Source organism: Zingiber officinale, chromosome 10B, assembly GCF_018446385.1.
Source record: "Zingiber officinale cultivar Zhangliang chromosome 10B, Zo_v1.1, whole genome shotgun sequence".
NCBI lineage: Eukaryota > Viridiplantae > Streptophyta > Magnoliopsida > Zingiberales > Zingiberaceae > Zingiber > Zingiber officinale.
The window spans coordinates 79,981,486-80,006,366 of NC_056005.1; the positions used below are offsets into that span (position 1 = coordinate 79,981,486).

Below are 24,881 nucleotides of genomic sequence, written 5' to 3' on the forward strand. Positions count from 1 at the left end.
GTACACTTCAATTACATTGGCACACCTTTTATCTAACTCGGTACGACTAGAGGTGATTTGCGCTCCAAAGACATTCTAGTTGTCGTCCGTCTTCATCTTCTAGGTAGTAGGTGCCCGAGCGAAGCTTCTCCATGACTTTGAATGGTCCAGCCCACGAAGCTTCTAGTTTAGTGACATCGCCAACCGGCTTCACCTTTTTCCGCATGAGGTCGCCGACCTGGAACGACCTCGGGATCACTCATCCATTGTAGCTCTGCCTCATCCTTTTCCTATAAGCCGTTAGCCGAACGACTACTTTGTCATGCGTCTCATCCATGAAGTCCAACTCCAGAAGCCTCCGCTCGATGTTGTCTTCGTCATAGTGCTGTATTCGATTAGACTCGACTCCCCCTTCGACCGGGACGACCACCTCATCGTCGTATACGAGGTGGAACGGGGTTACACCCGTACCTTCCTTAGGAGTTGTTCGAATTGCCCATAACACGCCGGGGAGCTTGTCCACCCAGCTCCCTCTGATGTGGTCGAGCCAAACTCGGAAAATCCACAAGATCTCCCGATTGACGACTTCAGTTTGTCCGTTGCTCTGAGGGTACGCTACGGAGGTGAAGGCCTGCTGGATGCCATACTCCTCACACCACTCTTTGAGTTTCCATCCGACGAATTGCCTACCATTGTCTGAGACGAGTCAACACGGAATGCTGAACTGACAGATGATATGCTGCCAGATGAACTTTTGGACCATATGCTCAGTTATTTTGGCCAGTAGCACGGCTTCAACCCACTTGGAGAAATAGTCCACCGCGACGAGCAAGAACTTTCGCTGCCCGGTCGCCGTGGGGAAGGGTCCCACAATATCCATGCCCCATTGGTCAAACAAGCACGACACAGTGGAGGCCTTTATCTCTTCGGTCAACCGGTGGGAAAGGTGGTGGTACTTCTAGCAGGATAGATAGTTGGCTACTGTCCGAGCGACATCTTCCTGTAGAGTCAGCCAGAAGTACCCCACCAGCAGGATCTTCTTTGCTAGCGATCGACCGCTAGAATGCCCTCCACAGGAGCCTTGGTGTACTTCTTGCAGTATATAGTCAGCATCCTCTGATCCAACGCATTTAAGCAATGGACTAGAGAAGACCTTCTTGTAGAGCTGGTCCCTGACTAAGGTGAAGCGGCCGACCATTCTTCTCAATAAGCGAGCTTCCTCCCGATCAGAAGGAGTAGCTCCCGACCGTAGAATCTCTATTATGGTTGTTCTCCAATCGCTGGGGGAAAGTGAGCCCCTCCATCTGATTGACATGCATCACCAAGGATACTTGCTCGATCGGTTGAGTAATGACGATCGGCCAGAGTGAGCTTACCAATTTGACCAGCTTGTCCACAGCTTGGTTCTCTGCTCGATGGATCTTCTGGATGATTATCTCCTGAAAGTTTGCCTTCAGCTTTTCGAAGGCTTCGACATACAACTTAAGTTGCGTGTTACTGATCTCGAATGCTCCAACCAGCTGTTGAGCGTCTAATTGAGAATCAGAGTGGATAAGAACTCTGCCCACGCCAATGTGCTGAGCGACTTATAAGCCGGCTATAAGAGCCTCTCGTACTCGGCTTCATTGTTAGTTGCCCGGTACTCTAGCCGAACGGACAACTGCACCCCCTCCTCTTGTGGGGAGATAAGAAGTATGCCTATCCCATTACCCTGCCGGGTGGATGACCCATCCGCATATACTTTCCAGACTGAATCTGGCTCGGAGTTTTGTACCTCCGTGATGAAATCTGCCAAGGATTGTGCCTTGATGGTCGTTCGGGGTTGATATTGGATGTCGAACTCGCTGAGCTCCGTTGTCCATTTGATCAACCGGTCGAACGCCTCTAGGTTAAGCAAGACCCTACTCAGAGGATTGTTGGTCATCACAATAATAGTGTGCACGAGGAAATAAGGATGGAACCTCCGAGTGGCGAGTACCAAAGCAAATGCGAGCTTCTCAAGACCGGTGTAGCGAGATTCAGCATCCTTTAATATATGGCTTAAGAAGTACACTAGTTGTTCTGTCGAACAAGCGCCGAGCCAACAGCGTGCTCGGTCAAAGATAGATAGATGCGGAGTGGTTCACTAGCATTAGGCTTAGCTAATACATGCAGTGAGTTCAGATACACCTTGAGTTCCTCGAAGGCTTGGTCACATTCTTTATCCCATTGGAACTTGGTGGCTCGGCACAGAATCTTGAAGAAAGGTAGGCTTCGATCGGACGACTTGGAGATGAACCGTGATAATGCTATTATCCGACCAGTGAGTTTTGCTCGGTGACTGTATATCCCAGGAAGCGCCCACTCTTCGCGCCGAATAGACACTTCTGAGGATTTAACTTGATTCCGTATGCCCGAAGGGTCTGGCACGTCTCCTTGATATCGGTGCAGAGATCGGCAGCTTGGAGGGATTTAATTAATATGTCGTCAACATATACCTCTATGTTACGGTCGATCTGCTGCCGAAACACTTTATTTATCAGCCTTTGGTAGGAAGCTCCCGCGTTCTTCAGGACAAATGACATTACATTGTAGCAGTACGTACTGTCGGCAGTGATGAAGTTGACTTTCTCTTAGTCTTCTCGGGCAAGCGACACTTAATGATACCCCTAATATGTGTCCAGCATGCATATTAGCTCGCACCCGCCCGTGGAGTCTACCATCTGATCGATCCCGGGCAAGGGATAGAAGTCCTTCGGGCATGCCTTGTTAAGATCCTGAAAGTCGATGCAGACCCTCCACTTGTTGCCCGGCTTGGAGACCAGCACCACATTGGCGAGCCAGCTCGGAAACTGAACCTCGCATATATGGTCGTCCTCCAGCAACTTCTCAATCTTCGCCCGGATGATCAAGTTCTGTTCAGCGCTGAAGTCTCTCTTCCTCTGCTTCATCGGCCGAGCATCTGGTCGGACGTGAAGCAAATGCTGCGCGACGCTCGGGGAAATGTCGGGCAGCTCATGCGTTGACCATGCAAAGACATCATGATTCTACTGAAGGCATCTGATCAGCTCGGCCTTCTGCTCGGCCTCCAAGTTAGATGCTATGAAAGTCGTCGCCTCTGCTCGGCTTGGATGTATTTGTACTTCCTCCTTTTCTTCATAAATTAAAGTAGGGGGCTTCTCGGTTATGGTGTTTACCTCTATCCGGGGTGTCTTCCGAGTGGTCTTCACCTCGGTCTTGACCATCTCAATAGAGCATCTCTGAGCATCCAGTTGATCCCCCTTTACTTCTCCAACTCGATCTTCTATCGTGAACTTAATCTTCTGGCAGAAGGTTGAAACGATTGCTCAAAAGTCATTGAGGGTCGGACATCCCAAAATGACATTGTAGGCTGAGGGGGTATCTACTATGATGAAGTTGGTGGCCCTTGTCCTCCGGAGTGGTTCCTCCCTGAGCGAGATGGCCATCTTGATCTGACTGATTGGCAAGACTTCATTGCCGGTGAACCCGTATAGAGGGGTCGTCTCATTGGCAACAGTTCACCTTTGTCAATTTGAAGCTAGTCGAACGCCTTCTTGAAAATGATGTTGACCGAGCTGCCTGTGTCAACGAATATATGATGAATAGTGTAATTGGCGATTATCGCTCGAATAATGAGTGTGTCGTCGTGCAGCACTTCAACTCCCTCGAGATCACGGGGACCGAAGCTGATCTCGGGTACGCTGGCCTACTCCCGACTGCAGCCCACCGTATGGATTTCTAACCACTGGGCGTGTGACTTTCGAGCCTAGTTGGAATCCCCGTCGGTCGGCCCACTAGCTATGATGTTGATCTCGCCTCGAGCAGCATTGCTTTGGTTTTCCTCCTCCCGAGCGGACGGCCTGCTTCACTCGCGCCCGGCTCTTGTCGGCTCCGCGCTTCTCCGATGAGGCCACCTTGGTGATCGCCTTGCTTCTTCTCGTCGATCGGCCCGATGATGCTCGTGTCGTCGGTCAGGAGAAGGGGATTGGCGACGATAACTCTTAGGCGCCGGTTGGGCGATCGGATCGAACCCACAACAGTCGTGGGTGTTATGAGATACAAACTGATGGAATGAGCAGAACAAAGGGGTTCATACCTTCCCCTTGGGCTTCGGTCGTTCTGCGGCAACATGTTGGACGACATATGGCCTTGCTTCCTGGTGTGGGCGTACTCCCTCGGCTCGAGGCCCTCTTGGAGGTTGATGGCTGGACGGCGGTCGTCGTTCAGTCGGCGCCGATGGTTCGGATGGAGTCTCCTTCCTTCGGGCTGCCTGAGCTTCTTCCACATTTATGTACTCATTGGCCTTCTTCAGCATGTGATCGTAGTCGCGAGACGACTTCCTGACGAGCGATCGGAAGAAGTCCCCATCCACGAGCCCTTGCGTGAACGTGTTCATCATGGTCTCGAACGAGACCGAGGGGATATCCATTGCAACTTGGTTGAAGCGTTGGATGTGGGCTCATAGAGTTTCCCTCTGGCCCTGCTTCATGGAAAACAGGCTGACGCTTGTTTTCTGATAGCATCTGCTGCTCGCGAAGTGGTGAAGGAAAGTCATTCGGAAGTCTTTGAAGCTTCAGATAGACCCGTCCAACAGCCTTCTAAACCACTGTTGGGCCGAGCTGGAGAGCGTAGTGAGGAAGACTTGGCACTTGACTCTATCTGTGTACTGATGAAGGGTAGCGGCGTTATCGAACTTACCCAGATGGTCATCCGGATCGGTCGACCCATTATACTCTCCGATCGCCAGGGGAGCGTAGTGTTTCGACAGCGGATCCTGCAGAATAACCTCTGAGAATTGTCGGTTGATCCGTTCGAGTGATGAATCGGCTCGGGGCGCTTTGCCTTTTTTTTTCATCCCAAGCGGGGGCCTCATCTGAGGAACTTCTATCCTGGTTGAACTGATCAATCTCTGAAGGTGTCTAAAATAATGCCCGGTGAAACGGGATGGGCTCTGACGGAACCTCTCCTGGAGTGCCGGTCGACATCTTGTTCTGCCCCCATATAGAGAGTTGTTCTGGCCGATTTTCGTGCGCCGCTCGACCCCCCGAGGCCGACGTTGCTTGCTGCGCCAGCCGGTCGGCTAGTGCCTTTTGTTGCTGCTGCTCGACTATCTTTGCTGCTCGTACTTGAATAAGCGCATCGAGCTCCTCTGGAGTGAGCGTCACGGTGTGGAGACGTCCAACTTCTTCTATTTGCTCAGCTCGGATTCAGGTGCGTTCTCACAGACGGCGCCAAATTTGATCCTGTCCGAGTGCGAGTAGATGAATGCTGGGAAGATGGCGCTCATGTTGACTGGATGTCGACTAAGGCGATGCGGACCTCTGACGAGCTAAGCCTGCAACCACAGAGTCGTTAGTGCCGAGCCAGGGAGGGGTTCCCCGACGATGGCCCTCCGACGCTCAAGTCAGTCACTGGTAAGCGAATGAAGAATGAAGTAGAAAGGAACAGTGTAACTGTAGCTACAGTAATCCAAAACATACCTCCGACGAAGTCTGGGGTCCTTATATAGGGCTCCTGAGAGGTGTGTGCATGTTTCTCGAGACATGCACGCTTCCCTAGGCATGCACGCTTCTCAAAGCATACCTGGAAAAAATGTGTCAGAAAAACGTGCTTAACACCATACCTTAACAGCTCTGGCATATCCCTGACGTGATAGTGGAAACTTCCACCGTACGATTCTCTATTTGACCCTGTCGCCGACCACGCCGCTTGTCAATAACACTGATTCCCAGGAAGATATTACCAACTGCTCCCTTTGTCTGTTATTGGGCCTAGTGGGAGAGCTGCTCGGCCAATCGGCCGTCCGGGCGAAGCAACGGTCGGGCCGAGCGTCCGCTCGGCCGATGAGCTGCTGCCGGCTACACCCCGTTGGGCAAAGGAGTCTTGCCTGTCGGATCAAGGCTGCATCCACTGTTTGGCCGAGTGGGATGGATGCTCGGCCTTCGTGCCTCCCTGGTTGAGCTTCATGAGCGTCGGAAGCTCGGTGTCTGACCGATCTGTCGAAGTGTCGAACCGGCTACTCTTCCTGCTGCCCATGGAGGTAATTCGCCCGACCAGACGCTCACCTAACGTTGATCACTTTGATCTTCTATCGATCGGGTCCTATCTTACCGCCGGATCAAGAGTAATTGTTATTCAATTTATATCTGTATAACGAATTAATTAAGTAATTAATGGTAAGGTTAGTTGGATTAGGATTTTACTCATACTTTAATTAATTATGAACTATTAATTAATTGGCTAATTAATGACCTCCTTGATTGATTAATTCATATTTACAGATTATTTAAATTGGATTAATTGGATGATTAAATTCAGATTAGTTAGTGTATGAACTCAAGGGAATTATTTTGATTGATGATTGAGAATTAATTAAGTTATTATAAATCTAAATAAGTGATCAGGTGACGCAATACTTATAATTAATCAACTAAGTGATAGGATTGGTAGTTAAATAATTAATTGATTAATTATAAGGCTATTGGGTGATTTGATTGATTTAATTACAGATTAATTAAATTTGTAGATGAATTAATTGATAGATAGATTAATTAATTCATTTGGTTGACTAACGAAATAGCTATAAATCAGCTAAGAAAATGGGTGCAAACTTATTTAAGGAAATTAAGAAACTTATTAAATAGATGGGGAATAAATTATTCATTTGATTTTTATTATTAGGATTATTCTGATACTTAAATAGTCTTACTTTATAATTGTAGATTTGACCTCGAGGCAGAGTATCTAGTCTAAAGACGATTAAGACGCTCTACATTGAAGTTGGATAGTTCTTCTTGACCTTTATAATTTCTTTGATCTTAGTGTCTCATTATTTCTTATTGTATATTGATTAGGCTGTTAATTGTTTATCTTGTATACACTCTATAATATTCTTGCGAGGGACCTTTTGTTGCTTATCTTATTTTAATCCATTTAATAGCTATGCAGTCTCATTTGTTATTCATGCTGGGATTGATTATATATATATATATATATATATATATATATATATATATATGATATTACCATACCAATATAATTATAGACTTATGCTCGTGTATTTATACCATAGTATAATTATATACTTAGACTTGTGCCTATATGTTAGTGATACCATAACATACTATAATTGTATACTTATGATAGTGCTTATATGTTAGTGATATTGTACCTTAGTATAATTGTAGATGTATGTTTGTGCCTATATATTATAGATATTATACTGTAGCAAAGTGACAGAGTATACTACTAAGTTATCTTCTTTGGGCTAATCTTTAGGGCTATTTGATTCCAATCCCGTTATTTTACTTATTCATGATGATACCATGAAGATAGTTGACATATAATGACTAGATGACTAGTGTTTTATCGATTGATATTATTATTGTTTTATTTACTATTATTATACTTATATACATTTGGACGACCCATTAAACTAGATAGTGGTAGAATGTTATCGCTCACAGTCCGTAATTAGATAACTACATGTTCTGTCTACGAGATCAAATAGTGTAATGTAAGGTTTTACGAATATAATTAAGAAATTTATTTATGAAATTTTTAAAGTCGCATGAGCACTAATTAAAGGATTAATTTATAAAAATTTCTACGAATTTTAAATAAACTTATACCACATGTTTTAGGAGGATAGAGGTAGAAAATTTGATGAAAAGATGTAATATTCAATTAAATTGGGAGTTGATTACTTTAATAATTAAACGTAGGTATAAACGCTATACCTAGCTTTGCCGATACTTTTCTCTTCAGTATTCCCGAATCTCCGTCTTCTTCCCCTTGCCTTCTTCACCATCTTCCGGGGGAGTTTTCACCGAGCCCCGAGCACCGGCCAAGCATCTCCCCGCACCGGCAAGCCGTGGAGGGCACTGCACGCAGAGACCTGCAAATACCTCCCTGTCGGCGCGACACCACTGGGCGAGGGATTCCGACGGTGACACGAGGAAGAGAAAGGCAAGTACTCTTTAGATATGTGGATATGAGGTCGGTAAGGTGAGGAATCGGCTCCTAGGAGGAGCCGATGTGTTTGCCTATTGTCCGATTTATGGCATGTATTGCGATTCGATTTACCGTGCTGTTTTTGTTTCATTCAATGGGATGGGAGGTAGATGTCTCGAAGATTTGGTCGCGAATCGTTCTCCTATGATTTTTTGCTTCTTCCTGTGTTTTCTATCGGGATTCCGGTAACGGATTTGGGTTGGTGATGACTTAGTTTTCTTTCTCCTTTCTTCCACTGCCGAGAGTTTTGGATGGATTTCTTCTTTGGGTATCTAGGTGGATCGGAATGTTTGGCTAAGGCGTCGGATTGGGGGGAAATAGGTTGCGATTTGATATTTTTCTCCTAGATGTTCTTGCGCCGGTTTGCAACGTTTCTGGACTTCCGCTAGTTAGTGATTGAAATTGGTTTTTTCGGGTTCTTCTTGAGGAATCGAGCTTCTGGACCTATACTCTTGGCGGTTTGGTGTGGATGATGGTGTTCTTGGTTCTCCATGGGGTTTCCGGTTTCTGATTGTTCTTGGGTACTGATGAATACGGTGGATTCGCGGGTGTTACGGAGCTTCTTTCATTGTCCTGTTCTTTTCAGCGTGTTTTCGGAGTTTGTTCGCATTATCATTGGATTTGGATTGAGTTCTTGTGACTTGCTTCGGTAAGGTGCCGAGTTCTAGTGTAGATTGTTTTCTTTGTGATGGTGCTGAGATGTTAGTGTGGATTGTTTTCCGCTGTGATTGTGTTGAGTTACTGGTGCAGAATAGCAGATTTCGCCGAGGTTGTTGTATCTTTAGTTCCTGAGAATTGATTTCGGAGGCTGTGGGGGTTTTGCTGTGTTGTCGGGATTTCAGATCAGTAATTGCACTGTTAATTTTGGATTTTTGTTAGGATGTTGTGACGCATTCTAGTGATGTTGGTATTTTCGTGAACAGATTTTGGGGAAAAAGGACTAGGGTAGTTTAACTTGTAGTGTTTTCGTTATTCTTTTGAATATATGGATGGAAAAAACTGTGCTATTTATAGTTCTAGGTCACTTTGCTATGCATGCTAGTTTTATGCTCCAGTTATGCTACTGTTTGTTATTGTTGCTTTGATGCGAATGGATTCTGTTCCTTAAAGTCGGGTATGCATGTTTTTAATGTCTTCTTCCAGTGTAGGCATATTTACAGAATGAATAAAATGTGCTATAGATATAAGTAGAGTGTGGATCGACTATGTTTTCTTATGTGGCTAATTGGATGGGTATGAGCATATGTGGTGACAGTACGGGATGGGTGTCCGGGATGAGCTTCGGGGAAGGTCCTTCCAAACATGACTGATACTATAATTTATGACTGATACTGTAATTTATGTTACCTTCGGCTATATGATTATATGTTCTCCTAGGAGGTACCTTTAGGGTCATGGAACGGATTGACTAGCTCAAATGGTGGTTATCACTTTGTGACATATCCACCCTTATTAGCCATGTAGGCTCTTTTACATATTGTATCCTTCCCTTCTTTATTCTGTATTTGAGTTTATGTTCTATGCCTATTAGTTACTGTTCTTGCTACTTCATATCTTTTATATTGGATTGTACTTGCTGGGTTCGTAGACTTATGATGCCTACGTTACAGGTGAGGGAGACGTCTCCCAGGATACGATGGAAGGCTTGTGGATGGAGTAGCTGAGGAGGCGGGATGGACGCATGACAGTGTTCGGATGTCTTAGGAGTGCCGAGTAGGCTTTGTTCTCTCATGTGTCCTTCTTCATTTGTTTAAGGAATTGTATTGGTGTTTTCCCTGTTCCTTTTGATAACCTCTTGCTAGTGATGCTATCGTTTACCTGTGATAAGGTGATTCATTCTGATGGGATCATTGCTACGGTTATTTTTATAGAAAATGTTTAGAGGGTTGTTCCTTATTCGATTACTGGTAAAAATTTTTAAAAAAAATCTAGGGATGTTTTATGTAGTGTGAATTTGTCAGTGGACAATGACTACCCACTAGATCGAATAGTAGTAGCGTTGCTTGCAGTCAGTAGCTGAGAAGCTAGATAACTACCTCACCTTGTCTGCCCATTAGACCAGATAGTGATAGCATGAGTTTGCGCGCAGTCAGTACTTGTGATGTGTTTGTTATATGCTAGTTTTAAGCACAATTTGAATGTACGGTATGCACATCCTGTTTATTTGGCATACCTAGTTGATCAGGTTAGCAGATGGTTATGTTGGTACTTTTGTTTTTGTTAATAGTTCTATGTTAGTGCTTGTATTTATGTTGGTAAGTAACATTACTTGAGACTTCCCCCTTTGATCTAATCTTCATACACTATTTCGTTTTATGCACTATTTTTCTATATACCCATGAAGTTGTTTGTACAATTGTACTCACTATCCATTGTTTTTTTTTTTTTTTTGACTTTCAAGACTTCCCCCTTTTATCTAATCTTCATACACTATTTCGTTTTATGCACTATCTTTCTATATACCCATGAAGTTGTTTGTACAATTGTACTCACTATCCATTGTTTTTTTTTTTGACTTCCAAGTTAGCAAGTAGAGGAGTCCTAGTTGTTGGTCCCATCTTGCTTTGAAATGCTTTCTTTTTCTTTCATTGTTGCACTTTGTTTTTCTCAACACTTGACATTTGAAATTTGCTTCTGTTCAGTTTGGCCTATTCTTTTATATTCTCGGTAAACACATTTTTTATTAAGACATGCGCGTATGGAGACTTTTTTTACCTATATATATATTTATGCATGCTCGTATGAAACTTTGGGAAAAAGTAATAGAAAAAAAATTAAGGAGACGACAGAAAATCAATTTGGGTTCATGCTTGGAAGGTCGACAATAGAAGCTATATATCTTCTTAGATAATTAATTGAAAAATATTGGGAATAAAAACAAGATCTACACATGGTATTTATTGACTTAGAAAAAGTTTATGATAGAGTCCCAAGAGAAATTATATGGAGAATTTTAGAAAAGAGAGGTGTTAGCGTAACATATATTGAACTAATTAATGATATGTATGAGGATGTAACGACCAAAGTAAAGACTTCAGGCGGAGTAACCGAAACATTTCCAATAAAGATAGGGTTATATCAAGAATCAACTCTAAGTCCCTATTTTTTTACACTAATTATGGACGAACTCACTGTGCATATTCAAGATACAGTACTGTGGTGTATGTTGTTTGCAGATGATATTATTTTCGTAGATGAAACACGTGAAGGAGTAAATGCTAAACTAGATCTTGGAGGGAAACATTAGATGGGAAATGTTTTAAGCTTAGTAGATTAAAGATAGAATATATGTAATTTAAGTTTAGCAATATTAGAAGTAATGAAACAATTGTTAAGATAAGAGAGGATGAGTTGCCCGGAACCGAGAGATTTAAATATTTAGGATAATTTTTGCAAAACGATGGAGGGATTGAGAGAGATGTCTTACATAGAATACAAGCAGGATGAGTGAAATGGAGGGAAGCGTCGAGTGTTTTATGTGACCGTAAAGTACCTCTTAAACTTAAAGGTAAGTTCTATAAAACCGCAGTTAGACCTGCTATGTTATATGGAGCTGAATGTTGTGCTATGACTTGAGCACATGAGCAGAAGATGAGAGTTGCAGAATGAGGATGTTAAGGTGGATGTGTGGATATACGAGGATGGACAAAATAAGAAATGAGAGCATTAGAGAGAAAGTCGGAGTTGCATCTATTGAGGAAAAACTCCGAGAGACACGTTTAAGATTGTACGAACATGTACTTAGACGACAGATGCTCAGTTAGGCGATGTGAAACTATGATAAACATGCATATCAAACGAGGAAGAGGAAGACAAAAAAAAACTGGGTTAGCAACAATAAAACAAGATAAAATTTATTTAAATATAGATGATGATATAATAGGAGATAGAGCTCAATGGCGTAAAAGGATTCATATAGCCAACCCCACCTAATGGGAAAATGCTTGGTTGTTGTTGTTGTATATTTATGCATGTTCAGTTGTTTTCTTTACTGCCATTTGTATTTTACTACTTGTGTGTCAGCAATGCTTTAGATTCTATTATATCAGAATGTCACTAAGGGGTACCTCGTCGTCAGATGACGATTTATACCCATGGGGTGTGACGCTAATCCTATCTATGTCGGCTGTATTTTTTATAGATTAGGAGGTAAGTTTTCTACATTCAAAAAGTGTTACATTTAGGCTGATGGCTTTATTCTTGCAGAACCAGAGCAGATAAACAATCAAGCCAGTCTTTGGTCAGATTACCCTTTATGCGACCCCCTCCTCCTTTTGTTGCAAACTATATTGTATCTCTTATTTTAGTTTCTCATAGATTATGAGGTAAGTTTTATACATTCACAGCGTCACATTCTAATGGTTCAATTCTTGAAGAACCAGAGATAACTGCAATTAAGCTAGTCTCACATCAAATTACCACCATCCCTTCACCCCTCCTTTTGTTGCAACATATATTGATCTCCTATATTTTCTTTCATGCCTTCTTATGCAAACATGTATCAATACCATCTTTAGTAAGCTCCTTAAAATGATGTTTGTGTTCTGAGATGCTAACAGATGCTAGATGAATGTATGATCTTTGAAATCAGAAGGTCTGAATGTAAGGAAAAAAATTCCTCTTCCATTGATTTGTTATTCAGTTCTGATGCACATGCACACAGCTGAAACTTCAATTTTGTTTACACGTTCTTCTTGCACAATTGGAATTTTGAAACTATGTGTTTCTTGTTTTGCTTTATGTAGACTTGTCATTCTTCAATGATCAAAATGTTAAAGTGTGATTCATATTTCATACTACAGATATTTTTAATCGCAGGTTCTGATTTCTAATTGCCATGGATCAACAACGGAAGCACACTATCTTGATGGTTTCTGATTTCTTCTACCCAAACTTTGGTGGTGTGGAAAGCCATATCTATTATCTATCTCAATGCTTGCTTAAGCTTGGCCACAAGGTTGAATAATTGTTTTCTTTTAGAATAAGAAGTTCACTAGCTCAGGTTTTTTTTTTTGGTTGCATCTTTTTCAAAGACGGAAGAAGGGGAGCCTTGGCGCAACGGTAAAGTTGTTACCATGTGACCAAAAGGTCACGGGTTCGAATCCTGGAAACAACATTTTGCAAAAAGCAGGATAAGATTGCATACAATGGATCTTTCCCCGGGACCCCGCATGGCAGGAGCTCGTTCACCGGGCTGCCCTTTTATCTTTTTCAAAGACGGAAACGGATCTTAATGCTTTTGCTTTAAAAATGGACTAGTATGATCACTTGTAGTTTTTTTTTTCTATTATCTAGCTCAATGTTTGCTTAAACTTAGCTGCAAGGTTAAACAATTGTTTTCTTTTATCATAAGAAGTTCATTAGTTCAGTTTTTTTTGTTGCATCTTTTCCAAAGACAAGAACTTTTGCTTTCAAAATTGGACTAGTATGATCGATTCTATTTTTCTATTATCTATCTCAATGCTTGCTTAAGCTTTGCCACAAGGTTGAACAATTGCTTTCTTTTAGCATAAGAAGTTCATTTGTTCAGGATTTTCTTTGTTTTTTTTGTTCTGTTGCATCTTTTTCAAAGACAGAACCTGATCTTAATGCTTTTGCTTTCAAAATTGGACTAGTATGATCGATTCTAGTTTTTGTTGGTAATTTTTGTTTTTCAATCCTGGTTTTCTAAATCTGTTTGTTATTTTCTACATTTGTAGCTCAGGTGGTGGTTATGACACATTCATATGGTAAGCGAACTGGAGTACGATATGTAACCAATGGTTTGAAAGTTTATTATGTGCCATGGAGAGCATTTCTTATGCAGAATACATTACCAACCTTTTATTTGACACTTCCCATCATAAGGACCATTCTAATTCGGGAGAGGATATCCATTGTTCACGGGCATCAGGCCTTTTCAACTCTTTGCCATGAAGCACTGATGCATGCCAGAACCATGGGTTACAAAGTCGTATTCACGGATCATTCACTATATGGTTTTGCTGATGTTGGAAGCATTCACATGAATAAGGTGTTGCAGTTTACTCTGGCTGACATTAGTCAAGCTATATGTGTTTCTCATACTAGTAAGGAGAACACAGTTTTGAGATCTGGGATAACACCTGACAGGGTCTTCGTGGTGCCTAATGCTGTGGATACTGCTATGTTCACTCCTTCTACTTGTAGACTCAGCTGTGATGAAATTGTTATTGTTGTCATAAGTAGATTGGTGTACCGAAAAGGTGCTGACCTCCTTGTCGAGGTCATTCCAGAAGTTTGCCACCTCTTTTCAAATGTAAGTAAAATTCATTAATTCCACTTTCATTTTACATTGGGGAAGCTCCGTAGATTAGACAAGTTCGTGAAAATAGTTTGTCACCTAAGACAAGATTCATACATCTTCCAATTCAAATTTTCATTCAGAAATTTCATGTTAAGTTATGCCCCCTCATTGCTTCCTCTGTTAAGGTTCGTTTCATAGTTGGAGGAGATGGCCCCAAACGTGTACGGTTAGAAGAGATGAGGGAGAAGCACTCTCTTCAAGATAGAGTCGAAATGTTAGGTGCTGTGCCACATGCTCGAGTGCGATCTGTTCTGATTTCTGGCCATATATTTCTAAATAGGTATTCCTTTCTTAAGCCTTTTTTTTATATACTCCAGTGAAATTAAACTATCTACATGGTGCTGAGAATATTGTATTAATGGGTGCTAGTTAGTTGAGTTGGAATTTCTTCTTGATTGGATTTGACAATTTTTCACATTTATATGTTTGAGGCTAAAACTGTGATGGAATCATCAGTTGTTGATTGAACCAACTGGTTCACATAGGTTTTTGAAAATATTTTGTATACTGAAAAAATAATTCTTAGCTCTAACAGTGCTTAAAAACCTGGAAAGCATAACTGAGATAGGCTTCTTATTGCAGTTCCCTTACAGAAGCTTTTTGCATAGCTATTTTGGAAGCTGCTAGCTGCGGTTTGTTAACTGTAAGCACAAGAGTTGGAGGCGTCCCAGAGGCATGCATCCAAGTCTGCATATTGTTATTGGCTTTTTGTAGATTTTTTTTCCTCAAATATTTTACCTTGTTGAATGGCAGGTCCTTCCAGATGACATGGTTGTGCTTTCAGAACCTGATCCCGGTGATATGGTCCATGCTATTAGAAAAGCTATCGTTATGCTTCCAAGTATTGATCCATATGCTATGCACCAACGTGTAAGTTGTACTCAACAATGTTTCCAAATTCTTTCCTTCTAGTGTTTGATAATTTTGTTATTATGTACACGTATGCTTTACATTTTAAAGGATATTATGTTTTACAATAAATTATATCAGATGAAGAAGCTTTATAGTTGGCATGATGTGGCCAAAAGGACAGAGATTGTCTATGATCGTGCTTTACAGTCATCTGATGAAAATCTGTTGCGGCGCCTGCCACGGTGAGAAAATAATCAATCACATTGCAATTCTTCACTTGTATCGTTGTATTGTGGTTATATCGATGGAAAACAGAATCAAATATAAGTGTTCCCTTTCGACTCAATTAACTAGGTTTTTCTGTTTATCTACTAAACCTTTTTTAGTTGAATGAAATATGTTTAATTCTTTTGGTTGTATATTGAATTTTTTTATGGAAACACACAATGTTCTGAGCATGGCCAGGGATCTTTATTATGGTTCAGTCCGTATCACTTCCTTTTTGTTGATTTATCCTATTGTTTCTATGCAATCAGATACTTAAAATGCGGGAGTTGGGCAGGCAAGATGTTTTGCTTGGTTATGATTGTCAATTTTCTGCTATGGTGCCTCTTGGATTTGTGGCAGGTAAATTGATTACCTTTTGCTGATGATTCATGGCCGGTCTCTCACATTCATCACCATACTTCTTTGGAGGAAATTTCTTATGCTACATGCCCTTTTTTGTCTTTTGATTTTATGGGAAAAGCCTGTTGAAAGCATCGAAGAGGTTCCTGACCTGGTGTTTATTCGCAATGAGCACGAAGATGTTGTGCATGACTCGATTTAAACTTAGCATTAAGGTGGACTCTACAAGAACTTGGTGCAGTTTGCAAGTGGCCAGCATACTTAAGGTATCAAGTTTTTTTTTTATTTAAAGTGAGGTAGAAACCCTTCTGTAGATTGTTGTTATAGGAAATCATTCAGTTTTATTATCGGGTCACCTAGCTAATTGGAGAAAACAAAATATTTTATGTAGTTCATTTTAGATAATGGACAATTACAGATTCTGTTGTTTTACATTTGGTATCATAGTTTGGTTGTTGATTTGCTCAATTCGCTACACACTTTTATTCCTTGTGCTCCTTGAAAAGGTTTCTATTGTATTTTGTTTCAAATGATCGTGTATTCCTAAACTATTTGCTTTATTCGACTATTGTTTGATCACACCACAATTCAATCATTGCACTGGAGGCATCATGGAGTAGAAGAATTTCCAAGTCTTCTTCCAAAATCAGGTAACACAAAATGCAGTCTCTCAGGTTTCTGCACACTTTCAGTGTATTCTTATGTTTCTCTCGATCTGAATGCGATCGAATGACACACAGTTCAACCGAAACTTAAAAGTGATTTCTGCAGTGGAGTTTCCAAGTCTTCATCCAAAATCAGGTAACACAAAATGCAAAGTGTAAGGTCCACGAGCCATGTGTAAATTAGGAATATGAGCATTTTTTTTACGTTAGTTTAATGTTTTTCCAAGATAATTCAATGATAAATAAATAAATAAATAAATATAATAATAATAAAATATAATATAAAATAATAATTGTATCATAAAAAATTATTTTATAGAATTTTAAATAAATATAATAATAAAAAATATAAAATATAGAATAGTAGTGGTTCCTTAAAGAAATTATTTTATAGAATTTTTAGAAATTAATAAATTTAATTAATCAAAGTATATAAATCTAAACTTAACTCATAATTCGTCTCTAGCACCTTGATTCATCTCCTCTTCTTCGCCTTCGTGCCTAAGCCGGCTGGCCGGTGCCACCATGCCGGTGATCTCCTCGGTGGATAGTGCCTCAAGTCGTAGAAGTCCGCGACAACCCTTCATCTCCGGCACGTCGTCCTATGGTTAGGCAACTAGTTTTCCTTTGTGGATATGGATGGGGGTTTCCTTTAGGTAGGCAAGCAGAGAACCACGATTTACTGTCCTTGTTTCTGTGTAATAGCTTTGCATCTTATAAGAGTTGAATTCATGAGAAAGTGTTAGGGAATTGGTTTTCTGATTTTTGATTCCTGCATTTGCCTTCCAGAGGATTTTTGTTTTCCTAAGGCTGAACGGTTTTAGATGGAGAGGTATGGATTGCTCGCAGTGGGTTTTCGGTGATGCATTTATTCCTTCTTCTGGTTCTGGTTTCTGCAACAGATCAGGGAAGTTTCAATGGATTTCCGAAGTAGCATTTATTTTTCGAAGGGTTTTTGATCTTCGACAACGGATTAGGTAGATTGCTATTTGTTTCGATGATGCTTTTCTTCTTCTTACGGGGTTCAATTTCCTGCAATAGATGTGGGGGTTGCAATGCGTTTTGATGTTGCCTTCTTCTTGAAGGTTTCGGTTTGTTTTCCGCAATGGTTTTGGGGGTTTGCGATTGTTTTGTTTTGTTATAGCATTGCTCCTTTGTGTGCTGAATTCTGTCCGATTTGAATCAGGAGTTTCCTTAATTAGAATGTTGGTTTCGTTTGACTAATTGTTCTTCCATTAATTTCTTGAGATACATGGATTATATATGCATTGCTAGTAGTTTTGTGTAGAGAATTCAGGAATTATGCAATATTTACCTGCGATGTATGTTATGATGGAGCCATGTTTACCCAATATAGATAACTTGTTAATGATGTACATGTGTGGTGCCGGTACGGGTTGGGTGTCTCAGAATGAGCACTGGGGAGGACCCTTCTAAACATAAATGATAATGCAACATGGTTATAAGTGTTGGTGCAGCGAGACCAACAAGAAAAGGGGGATTGCTTGTTAAGAATAAAACGAACATTTCTCATCTTCTCAACTTATATTAGTAGCACAATTAAATTAACAAAATTGAACAACTATAAAATTAAAAGAGGCGGAAGCACTAACAAAATCTCCTTCGTTGTTAATCCAAGACAAATAAAAGCACTAACAAAATCTCCTTCGTTGAACGCGGAGAAGCCTCTTACACTCTTTGAAAGCTTAGAAATAAACTAGAAAATGAATACTGGAATTCTTGAATATTTCCAAGTTCCAGGGGTCTTTTTATAGTTTCTGGATAATCCTATCCATAGCTTGAAGGCGCCTGCAATATGGTCCAAGGCGCCTCTTATTGGATAAATTTTATCCGCTGAAGATAAAACTCTATTTGTGCCTAACGGTTATTGGAAGGCGCCTTCATAAGGTAGATCAGCTCTCTTTACGCTGATCTCTTCTTGGGTGATGCTTCGACTAACCGGAATTGAGCTCACCCGAACCCAACTCTGACTTTCTCCTCGAGCAGCCTTCCTCCTCGGCTTCTTGTCCCTCGTATAACGTGCACGTCCTTCTTATCCATCGATATACTCTTTCGCAGCACCTCGTCCCTTGGATACACCGAGTCTGTCGGCTCATTTCCCGTGCTATCCTTCTCGCTAGTTGCATCTTCCACTCGACCTTCTGTGTTTCTAACCTTCTGCACACTTAGACATAAGGATCAAACACACACATGACCTAACTTAACTTCGTCGTTCACATCAAAACTACCACAGGGTACTTACAATCTTCCCCTTTTTGATGTGCATCAACCTAAGTTAAAATTAGGGTTAAGAATAAAATGCAATAACATAAGTAAGTGCAATAACATAAGTAGATGCAATTATAACAAAAAAATTGTAACACAATAAATTAACTAAGTTAAAGAATTGTGCAAGAATAAGTAGATAGAAAAAAAAAATATCCTAACTCCCCTTTAACTTGTATCTATTTCTCCTCTTTTGATCACATCGAAAATAATGTGAAAAATATGTAAAAAAAGAGTGAGAAAAATTTGAAATTCTTCTCTAGGGGTACTTAACAAGAATGATCAATAAAATAATATTTTTAGAAATAAATTTTAAAAATATTCTATTTTTACTAATTAATCTTATGTTTTGACAAAAAAACAATTTAAAATTAGTTTTCTATTTTAAAAAAATCCTGCAAATTTTTGTTAAGTTTGAACAAAATAATCTATATCAGAATAAAAATTTTCACAAGAAAAAAAAGTAGTTTATCAAACAGAAATCTATTTGAACGATCAATTTTGAGAAGATAAATCTTAAAATTAGTTTTTAGCTCTAAAAATTCTTTTAAAATTTTCTAGATATGTAAAACATATTTTCAAATAATAGAAAAATCAAAATTCCCAAATTTCTATTTTCCTTAATTTTTAATATTAAAAATTAACTTTTCAAAAAATTATTCGTAATAATTCAGATAAAATTCAAAAAATATCAAAAACTTTTATTATGATAGAGAACATTACATTTTATCAAAGAAAAATATACGTTTTTAAAAATAATTCTCCAAATTATTTTTAATTTTCAAAATATCATTTTTATTAATAAATTCATAGAAAATAACTTATTGTTCAAACAATTTTAAAGATATTTATTTTGACATATTTTATCATAGAAAAATAAATTTTTCTAAAAATGGATATGCGAAACCCTTTTAAGTTTAATATTACAAATTTCGTTAAAAAAAATTCAAAACAAATAATATAATAGTCAAATATTTTTAAATAATGTTAGTAGATCAAATCATCTAATAGCGTGGTAAAAATTTTCAACTCAAAATATGAATAGTAGACATGCTAAATAATTAATTTGTTTAAACAATGTAGAAGTTAACTTACATTAAAGCATGCATAAAATTGATTTAAATTATGCTAAGCATGATTTGAGAATCCAATACAAATTTTTACCTATTGGATTTATCAAATAATTTTTATGCATTTTAGTTTTGGCTATTTTTGTAATTTGGTACTTGTGAAATCGTAAATACCAATTAAGCCATCTAAAATTTCTAAAATTTAAATTTCATAAATATTTTGGAGTTAGAGCATGTAGTCATTTTTAAATGATTCTATTTGTTTCTTTAACTTATCATTTTCAAATTTGATCTTGTCAAATAAATCTAGTGGGCATGCATTAGCTAATTATTTTTTTAAATCAACATTATTTTTTTTCTAATTTACACAAATTTTTAGAAAACATTTTGATAAACTCGTAAGATTGTTTAGAAGATAAAATACATACTTCACTTACTTCATGCTATGCTACTCCATCTTCATCGATACTTTCTTCCGAAGACTCTCCTCCTTGATCGATGCTCATCTCAGATGAGCTTTCTTTGTCTTCAGGTAGGTATTCAGCTAAAAGTCATGTTCCGACAGTTTCCTCAATCTCGGATTCTTCTGACGACGACTCGGTGTCCATCGAGGAGTTAGATTCGACTTCTTTTGATTCTTCATAGAGCTTTTCCTAAAGTTCTTTTGCACTCTTATAGTTGTCGATTCTGTCGAGTTCCTCAATCGGTAGTACGCTTATAATTAAGGTGAAATTCAGCCTTACTGTTTGCCATAAATTCGTCACGCTTTTTTTTTTGTCCAGAGGTGTTCTTCGAGGTCTTCTCCATTCGTGTTCTTTGGTGCTTCAAAACTATATTTTATTATTAATAAAATGTTAAAGTCTGTCTTAAAGAATACATCCATTCGTCGTTTTCAAAACGCGAACTCCCCCTCGAACACTAGCGGGTGGATGTTCGCTCCGACCATCGTCTTTGTACTTCAAACGACGATTAGTCCTTCTAAAGCAATTGAGCTCTGATACCACTTGTTGGTGTAGTGGGGCCGATAAGAGAGGGGGAGGGGGGGAGGAATTGCCTGTTAAGAATAAAATGAACCTTTCTTGTCTTTTCAACACAGATTAGTAACACAATTAAGTTAACGAAATTGAACAACTATAAAATTAAAAGAGGCGGAAGAATTACTTGGTTACAACCTAAGTGGTTGTTAATCTAAGGCAAATAAAAGCACTAACAAAATCTCCTTAGTTGAAGGTTAAAAAGCCTCTTACACTCTTTGAACGCTCAAAAATAAACTAGGAAATGAATACTGGAGTTGTTGAATATTTCCTAGTTCCAGAGGTCTTTTTATAACTCCTGTAAAATCCTATTCGCAATTTGAAGGCACCTCCAACATGGTCTAAGGCGTCTTCCATCGGATAAGTTTTATCCACTGAACATAAAACTCTATCCGTGGCTAACGGCTATCGAAAGACGCCTTCAAGGGATGGAAGATGTCTTCGTACTGTTCATGGAAGGTGCCTTCCATAAGGCAGATTATCTCTCTTTATGTTGATCTCTTCTTGGGTGATGCTCCGGCTAACTGGGGTTGAGCTCACCCGAACCCAACTCTGACCTTCTTCTCGAGCAGCCTTATGTTGGTGCAATATTTTCTGGGTCAGGTTGACCAGGTTGACTAAGCTTGAGTTGACTCAAGCTTGAGTCTTGATATTTGGGTTTCGATGTTTGACAATACATAGAGATTACAGATGCAATCGTCCGATTGAGGAGATTGTTGATACAATTCTTATTTTGTCGAGGACTGATCAATTTGATGTGAAGAAGAGTCAAGTAGGTCAAGGTTGACCGGATACTTGATTGGGAAAGTCCTAACTAGATGTTAGGTAAGGAAAAATCCTGGTGAGTGAAGTCAGGTGAAAGACCTAGTGAGTGAAGCTAGGCAGTTGGAAAATCCTTTTGAGTGAAACTAGGAGAAAGACCTAGTGAGTGAAGCTAGGCAGGTGAAAGTCCCGGTGAGTGAAGTTGGGCAGTGGGAAAGTCCCGGTGTGTGAAGTCAGGCAGTGGGAAATCCTGATGAGTGAAGCCAGGTAAAAACCCTAGTGAGTGAAGCTACGTGAAAGTCCTGGTGAGTGAAGCCAGGTAGATGGAATGCCCTAGTGAGTGAAGTTAGGCAGAAGGAAAGACCTAGTGAGTGAAGCTAGGTGAAAGTCCTAGTGAGTGAAACTAGACAGATGGAAAGTCCTAGTGAGTGAAGGTAGGCAGATGAAAATACCTGATTAGTGAAGCCAAGCACGTGGAGATCCAGGCGGGTCAAGGTTGACCGGACACCCGATTTTGGGAAGTCCAAGTAGGTCAAAGGTTTGACCGGATATTTGGCACGAGAAATCCAGATGGGTCAAGGGTGACCGGACATCTGGTGAAAGTTCAAGTGGGTCATGGAGAACCAGACACTTGGCACGAGACGGTAAGTCCAAGTGGGTCAAGGTTGATCAGACACTCGGCACGAGGAAAAAAGTCCAAGTGGGTCAAAGGATAAGCCGGACACTTGGTGAAAAAGTCCCAGCAGGTCAAGGTTGACCAGATGTTAGGCAGAAGGAGTCCCAAAAGGTTATGGTTGACCGGATGTTGGATTTGGGAACCTTGGACTTGAGTTTAGGCAAGTCAAGGTTGGGGCAATCGATCGGCCGATCGATTGACCCAAGTCCAATCGATCAGCCGATCAATTGGGAGAGTGTTGCGACAAGCAGTGACCCAATTGATCGGCCAATCGATTGGGAGCAAGTGTTGCGAGCACAGAGAGCTGCCCAATTGATCAGCCGATCGATCGAGCACCGCCAATCGATCGACCGATCGATCGGGCACTGCCAATCGATCGACCGATCGATTGGCAACTGATTTTCTCGCGCGATTGTGAGAAAGCCTGGATCGATCGGTCGATCGATTCAGGCAGCTTCCAGTGAGCACAGAGGCACTTTGAATCGATCAACCTATCGATTCAAGCCTCCCCAATCAATCAGCCGATCGATTTGGATTCGACCGTTGCGTAGGATACAGGCGATGGACGGTTGCGATGGCTAGGATGTGACGAGGCAATTGATTGGGACGAAGTCTAATTGATTGGGAGTCGTAGGAGCGCACAGTATATAGCCGTTGCGAGCGTTTTTCTCAGCACCTTTCATACACGATTCTTCCCGATTCTTCATGCGATTTTTCCACTGCTCACAGCCAGTTTTTGAAGGCTCTTGGGGATAAGTGCTGGTGCACTTCCAAGGTTCAAGAGGCAACAACAAGTGACACGTAAGAAAGAAGAGAGGGTTTTTCATTTGGATTCATTGTATTTTTCTTCTTGTGTTGAGTTGTTGTATGTGTGAGTGTTGTACGAGGTTTCTCCACCTCTGGTAGTTACCGAGAAGGAGTGTTTTTATTAATGAAGTGAGCATCGTGTGTGGATCCTTGGATTAGTCAGTTCTTTTTGAGGTGGATACCAAGTAAATCCTAGTGTTAGTATTGTGAGTGTGCTTTGTATGTATTTTCGCTACATTTCATCATCACAAAGTGAACAACCGAAGCGCGACGAGCTATTCACCCCTCCCCCCCTCTAGCACAAATCGACTGTAACACCTTTCTTTTTGGCTTCTCATCCCTTGGATGTCGCGCACGTCTTTATCGTCCACCGGTGTACTCTTCCGCAGCACGTCATCCCTCGGATGTACCGAGCCCGTCGGCTCTTTTCCCGTGTCATCCTTCTCGCTAATTGCGTCTTCCGCTCGACTTCTTGTATTTCTAAGCTTCTGCACACTTAGACACAAGGATCAAATATACATAGGACCTAACTTAACTTGGTTGATCACATTAAAACTACCACATGATACTTACAATAAGTTCTCCTAAGAGGTATCTTTAGAGTTCATGATTACAGACCTAATGAATGTGCACTAAAGACGATTGCCACACTTGCATTATGTTTACCCGTCACTAAGTATGTATAGTTTTTTTTTCTTTGTTTTTTCTGGTGTAAATAAGTTCAAGCTGCCTGTTACTTCTAGTTTCACTCTTGTTCATTTTTTCTTAACTATATTGAGGTTCCTTTACCGTGTATGTAATACCATGCTTGATATGGTTAGAATTCATTTTTAAATGTTTTATCTTTATCCTAGAGTGATATGTTATATGATTTTTTGGAAATATTGATCAGATCTATACTAGTTTGATGATATCTAGTTTTAGAAAACTGGTAGAAGAATTTTTAACTAAGCAAGAGAAGTTAAAATCATAATTTGCAGACAAACATGCACGAAATTAAACATAGCCATTTCTAACAGTAAAATATCATCTTCATCTTAAACATAGCCATTTCTAGAAGTAAGTTTAAGTAAATTTACTATTCTTGATATTTTGCTCTTGTTTCGCTTCTCCTGTTATGTACCTACTTGTGAAATATTTATTTGCTGGGTCCATGAACTCACATTGTAAATTATGCAGTGGGGAGGATGACACTAAATATTTGATAGGGGACGTGGAGGTGGAGTAATTGAGGAGATGAGATAAGATGGATGCATAACACACTGTCCGAGGGTCTCTAGAGCACGTTATACCTTTTGTCTTTTGAATGGTTATCATAAAATTGTCATTTGAACAATACAAGCTCAGATTTGAGGTATTAATATGTTGCTTTATATACTGGTGTCATGGGTATAGAGTAAGGGTTGTTTCACAGAGTCTCAGGTTTCTGTACACTTTCGAAATATTCTTATGTTTTTCTCGATCTGAATGCGATAGAATAACATAGTTCAACCGAAACTTACAAGTGATTTCTGCTGTGGAGTTTCCAGGTCTTCTTACAATATCAGGTCACAAAATGCACATTCTCTCAGGTTTCTGCACGCTTTTGAATTATTCATATGTTTCTCGATCTGAATGCGATAAAATAGCACAGTTCAATCGGAACTTACAATTAATTTCTGCATTCGAGTTACATACTTGAGAGAAACCGGATCAGTACTTTCCCGCCTACGAATGGATTGACGAAATCGCTGGAGGTGAGTAAATCAATTTTTTATCATATGGATAAGTACTTTTCCAAAAGTT

At 40.1% G+C, this 24,881-nt stretch overlaps 2 protein-coding genes across 4 annotated transcripts; one reads left to right on the forward strand and one right to left on the reverse strand.

Annotated features, from left to right (window-relative positions):
- Positions 1 to 238: 238 nt before the first annotated feature.
- Positions 239 to 1,177, reverse strand: LOC122029211. The gene is made up of 2 exons (XM_042588151.1): positions 1,002 to 1,177; positions 239 to 665 (listed from the first exon to the last, which is right to left on the reverse strand). Exons 1-2 carry the CDS (start codon positions 1,175 to 1,177, stop codon positions 239 to 241), a joined length of 603 nt encoding a protein of 200 aa, XP_042444085.1.
- Positions 1,178 to 7,711: 6,534 nt separating this feature from the next.
- On the forward strand, positions 7,712 to 16,271 carry LOC122029651 (phosphatidylinositol N-acetylglucosaminyltransferase subunit A-like). Of its 3 annotated transcripts, XM_042588731.1 has the most exons (10): positions 7,712 to 7,947; positions 9,603 to 9,705; positions 12,811 to 12,949; positions 13,697 to 14,269; positions 14,443 to 14,597; positions 14,900 to 14,990; positions 15,071 to 15,187; positions 15,308 to 15,411; positions 15,706 to 15,796; positions 15,918 to 16,271. In XM_042588731.1, exons 3-10 carry the CDS (start codon positions 12,830 to 12,832, stop codon positions 15,996 to 15,998), a joined length of 1,332 nt encoding a protein of 443 aa, XP_042444665.1. In that variant the 5' UTR covers positions 7,712 to 7,947; positions 9,603 to 9,705; positions 12,811 to 12,829; the 3' UTR covers positions 15,999 to 16,271. The 3 variants fall into 3 exon arrangements, with proteins under 3 accessions (XP_042444665.1, XP_042444667.1, XP_042444666.1); XM_042588733.1 differs by lacking the exons at positions 7,712 to 7,947; positions 9,603 to 9,705 and having other exon boundaries at positions 13,692 to 14,269; XM_042588732.1 differs by lacking the exons at positions 7,712 to 7,947; positions 9,603 to 9,705; positions 12,811 to 12,949 and adding an exon at positions 13,420 to 13,477 and having other exon boundaries at positions 13,692 to 14,269.
- Positions 16,272 to 24,881: the final 8,610 nt, after the last annotated feature.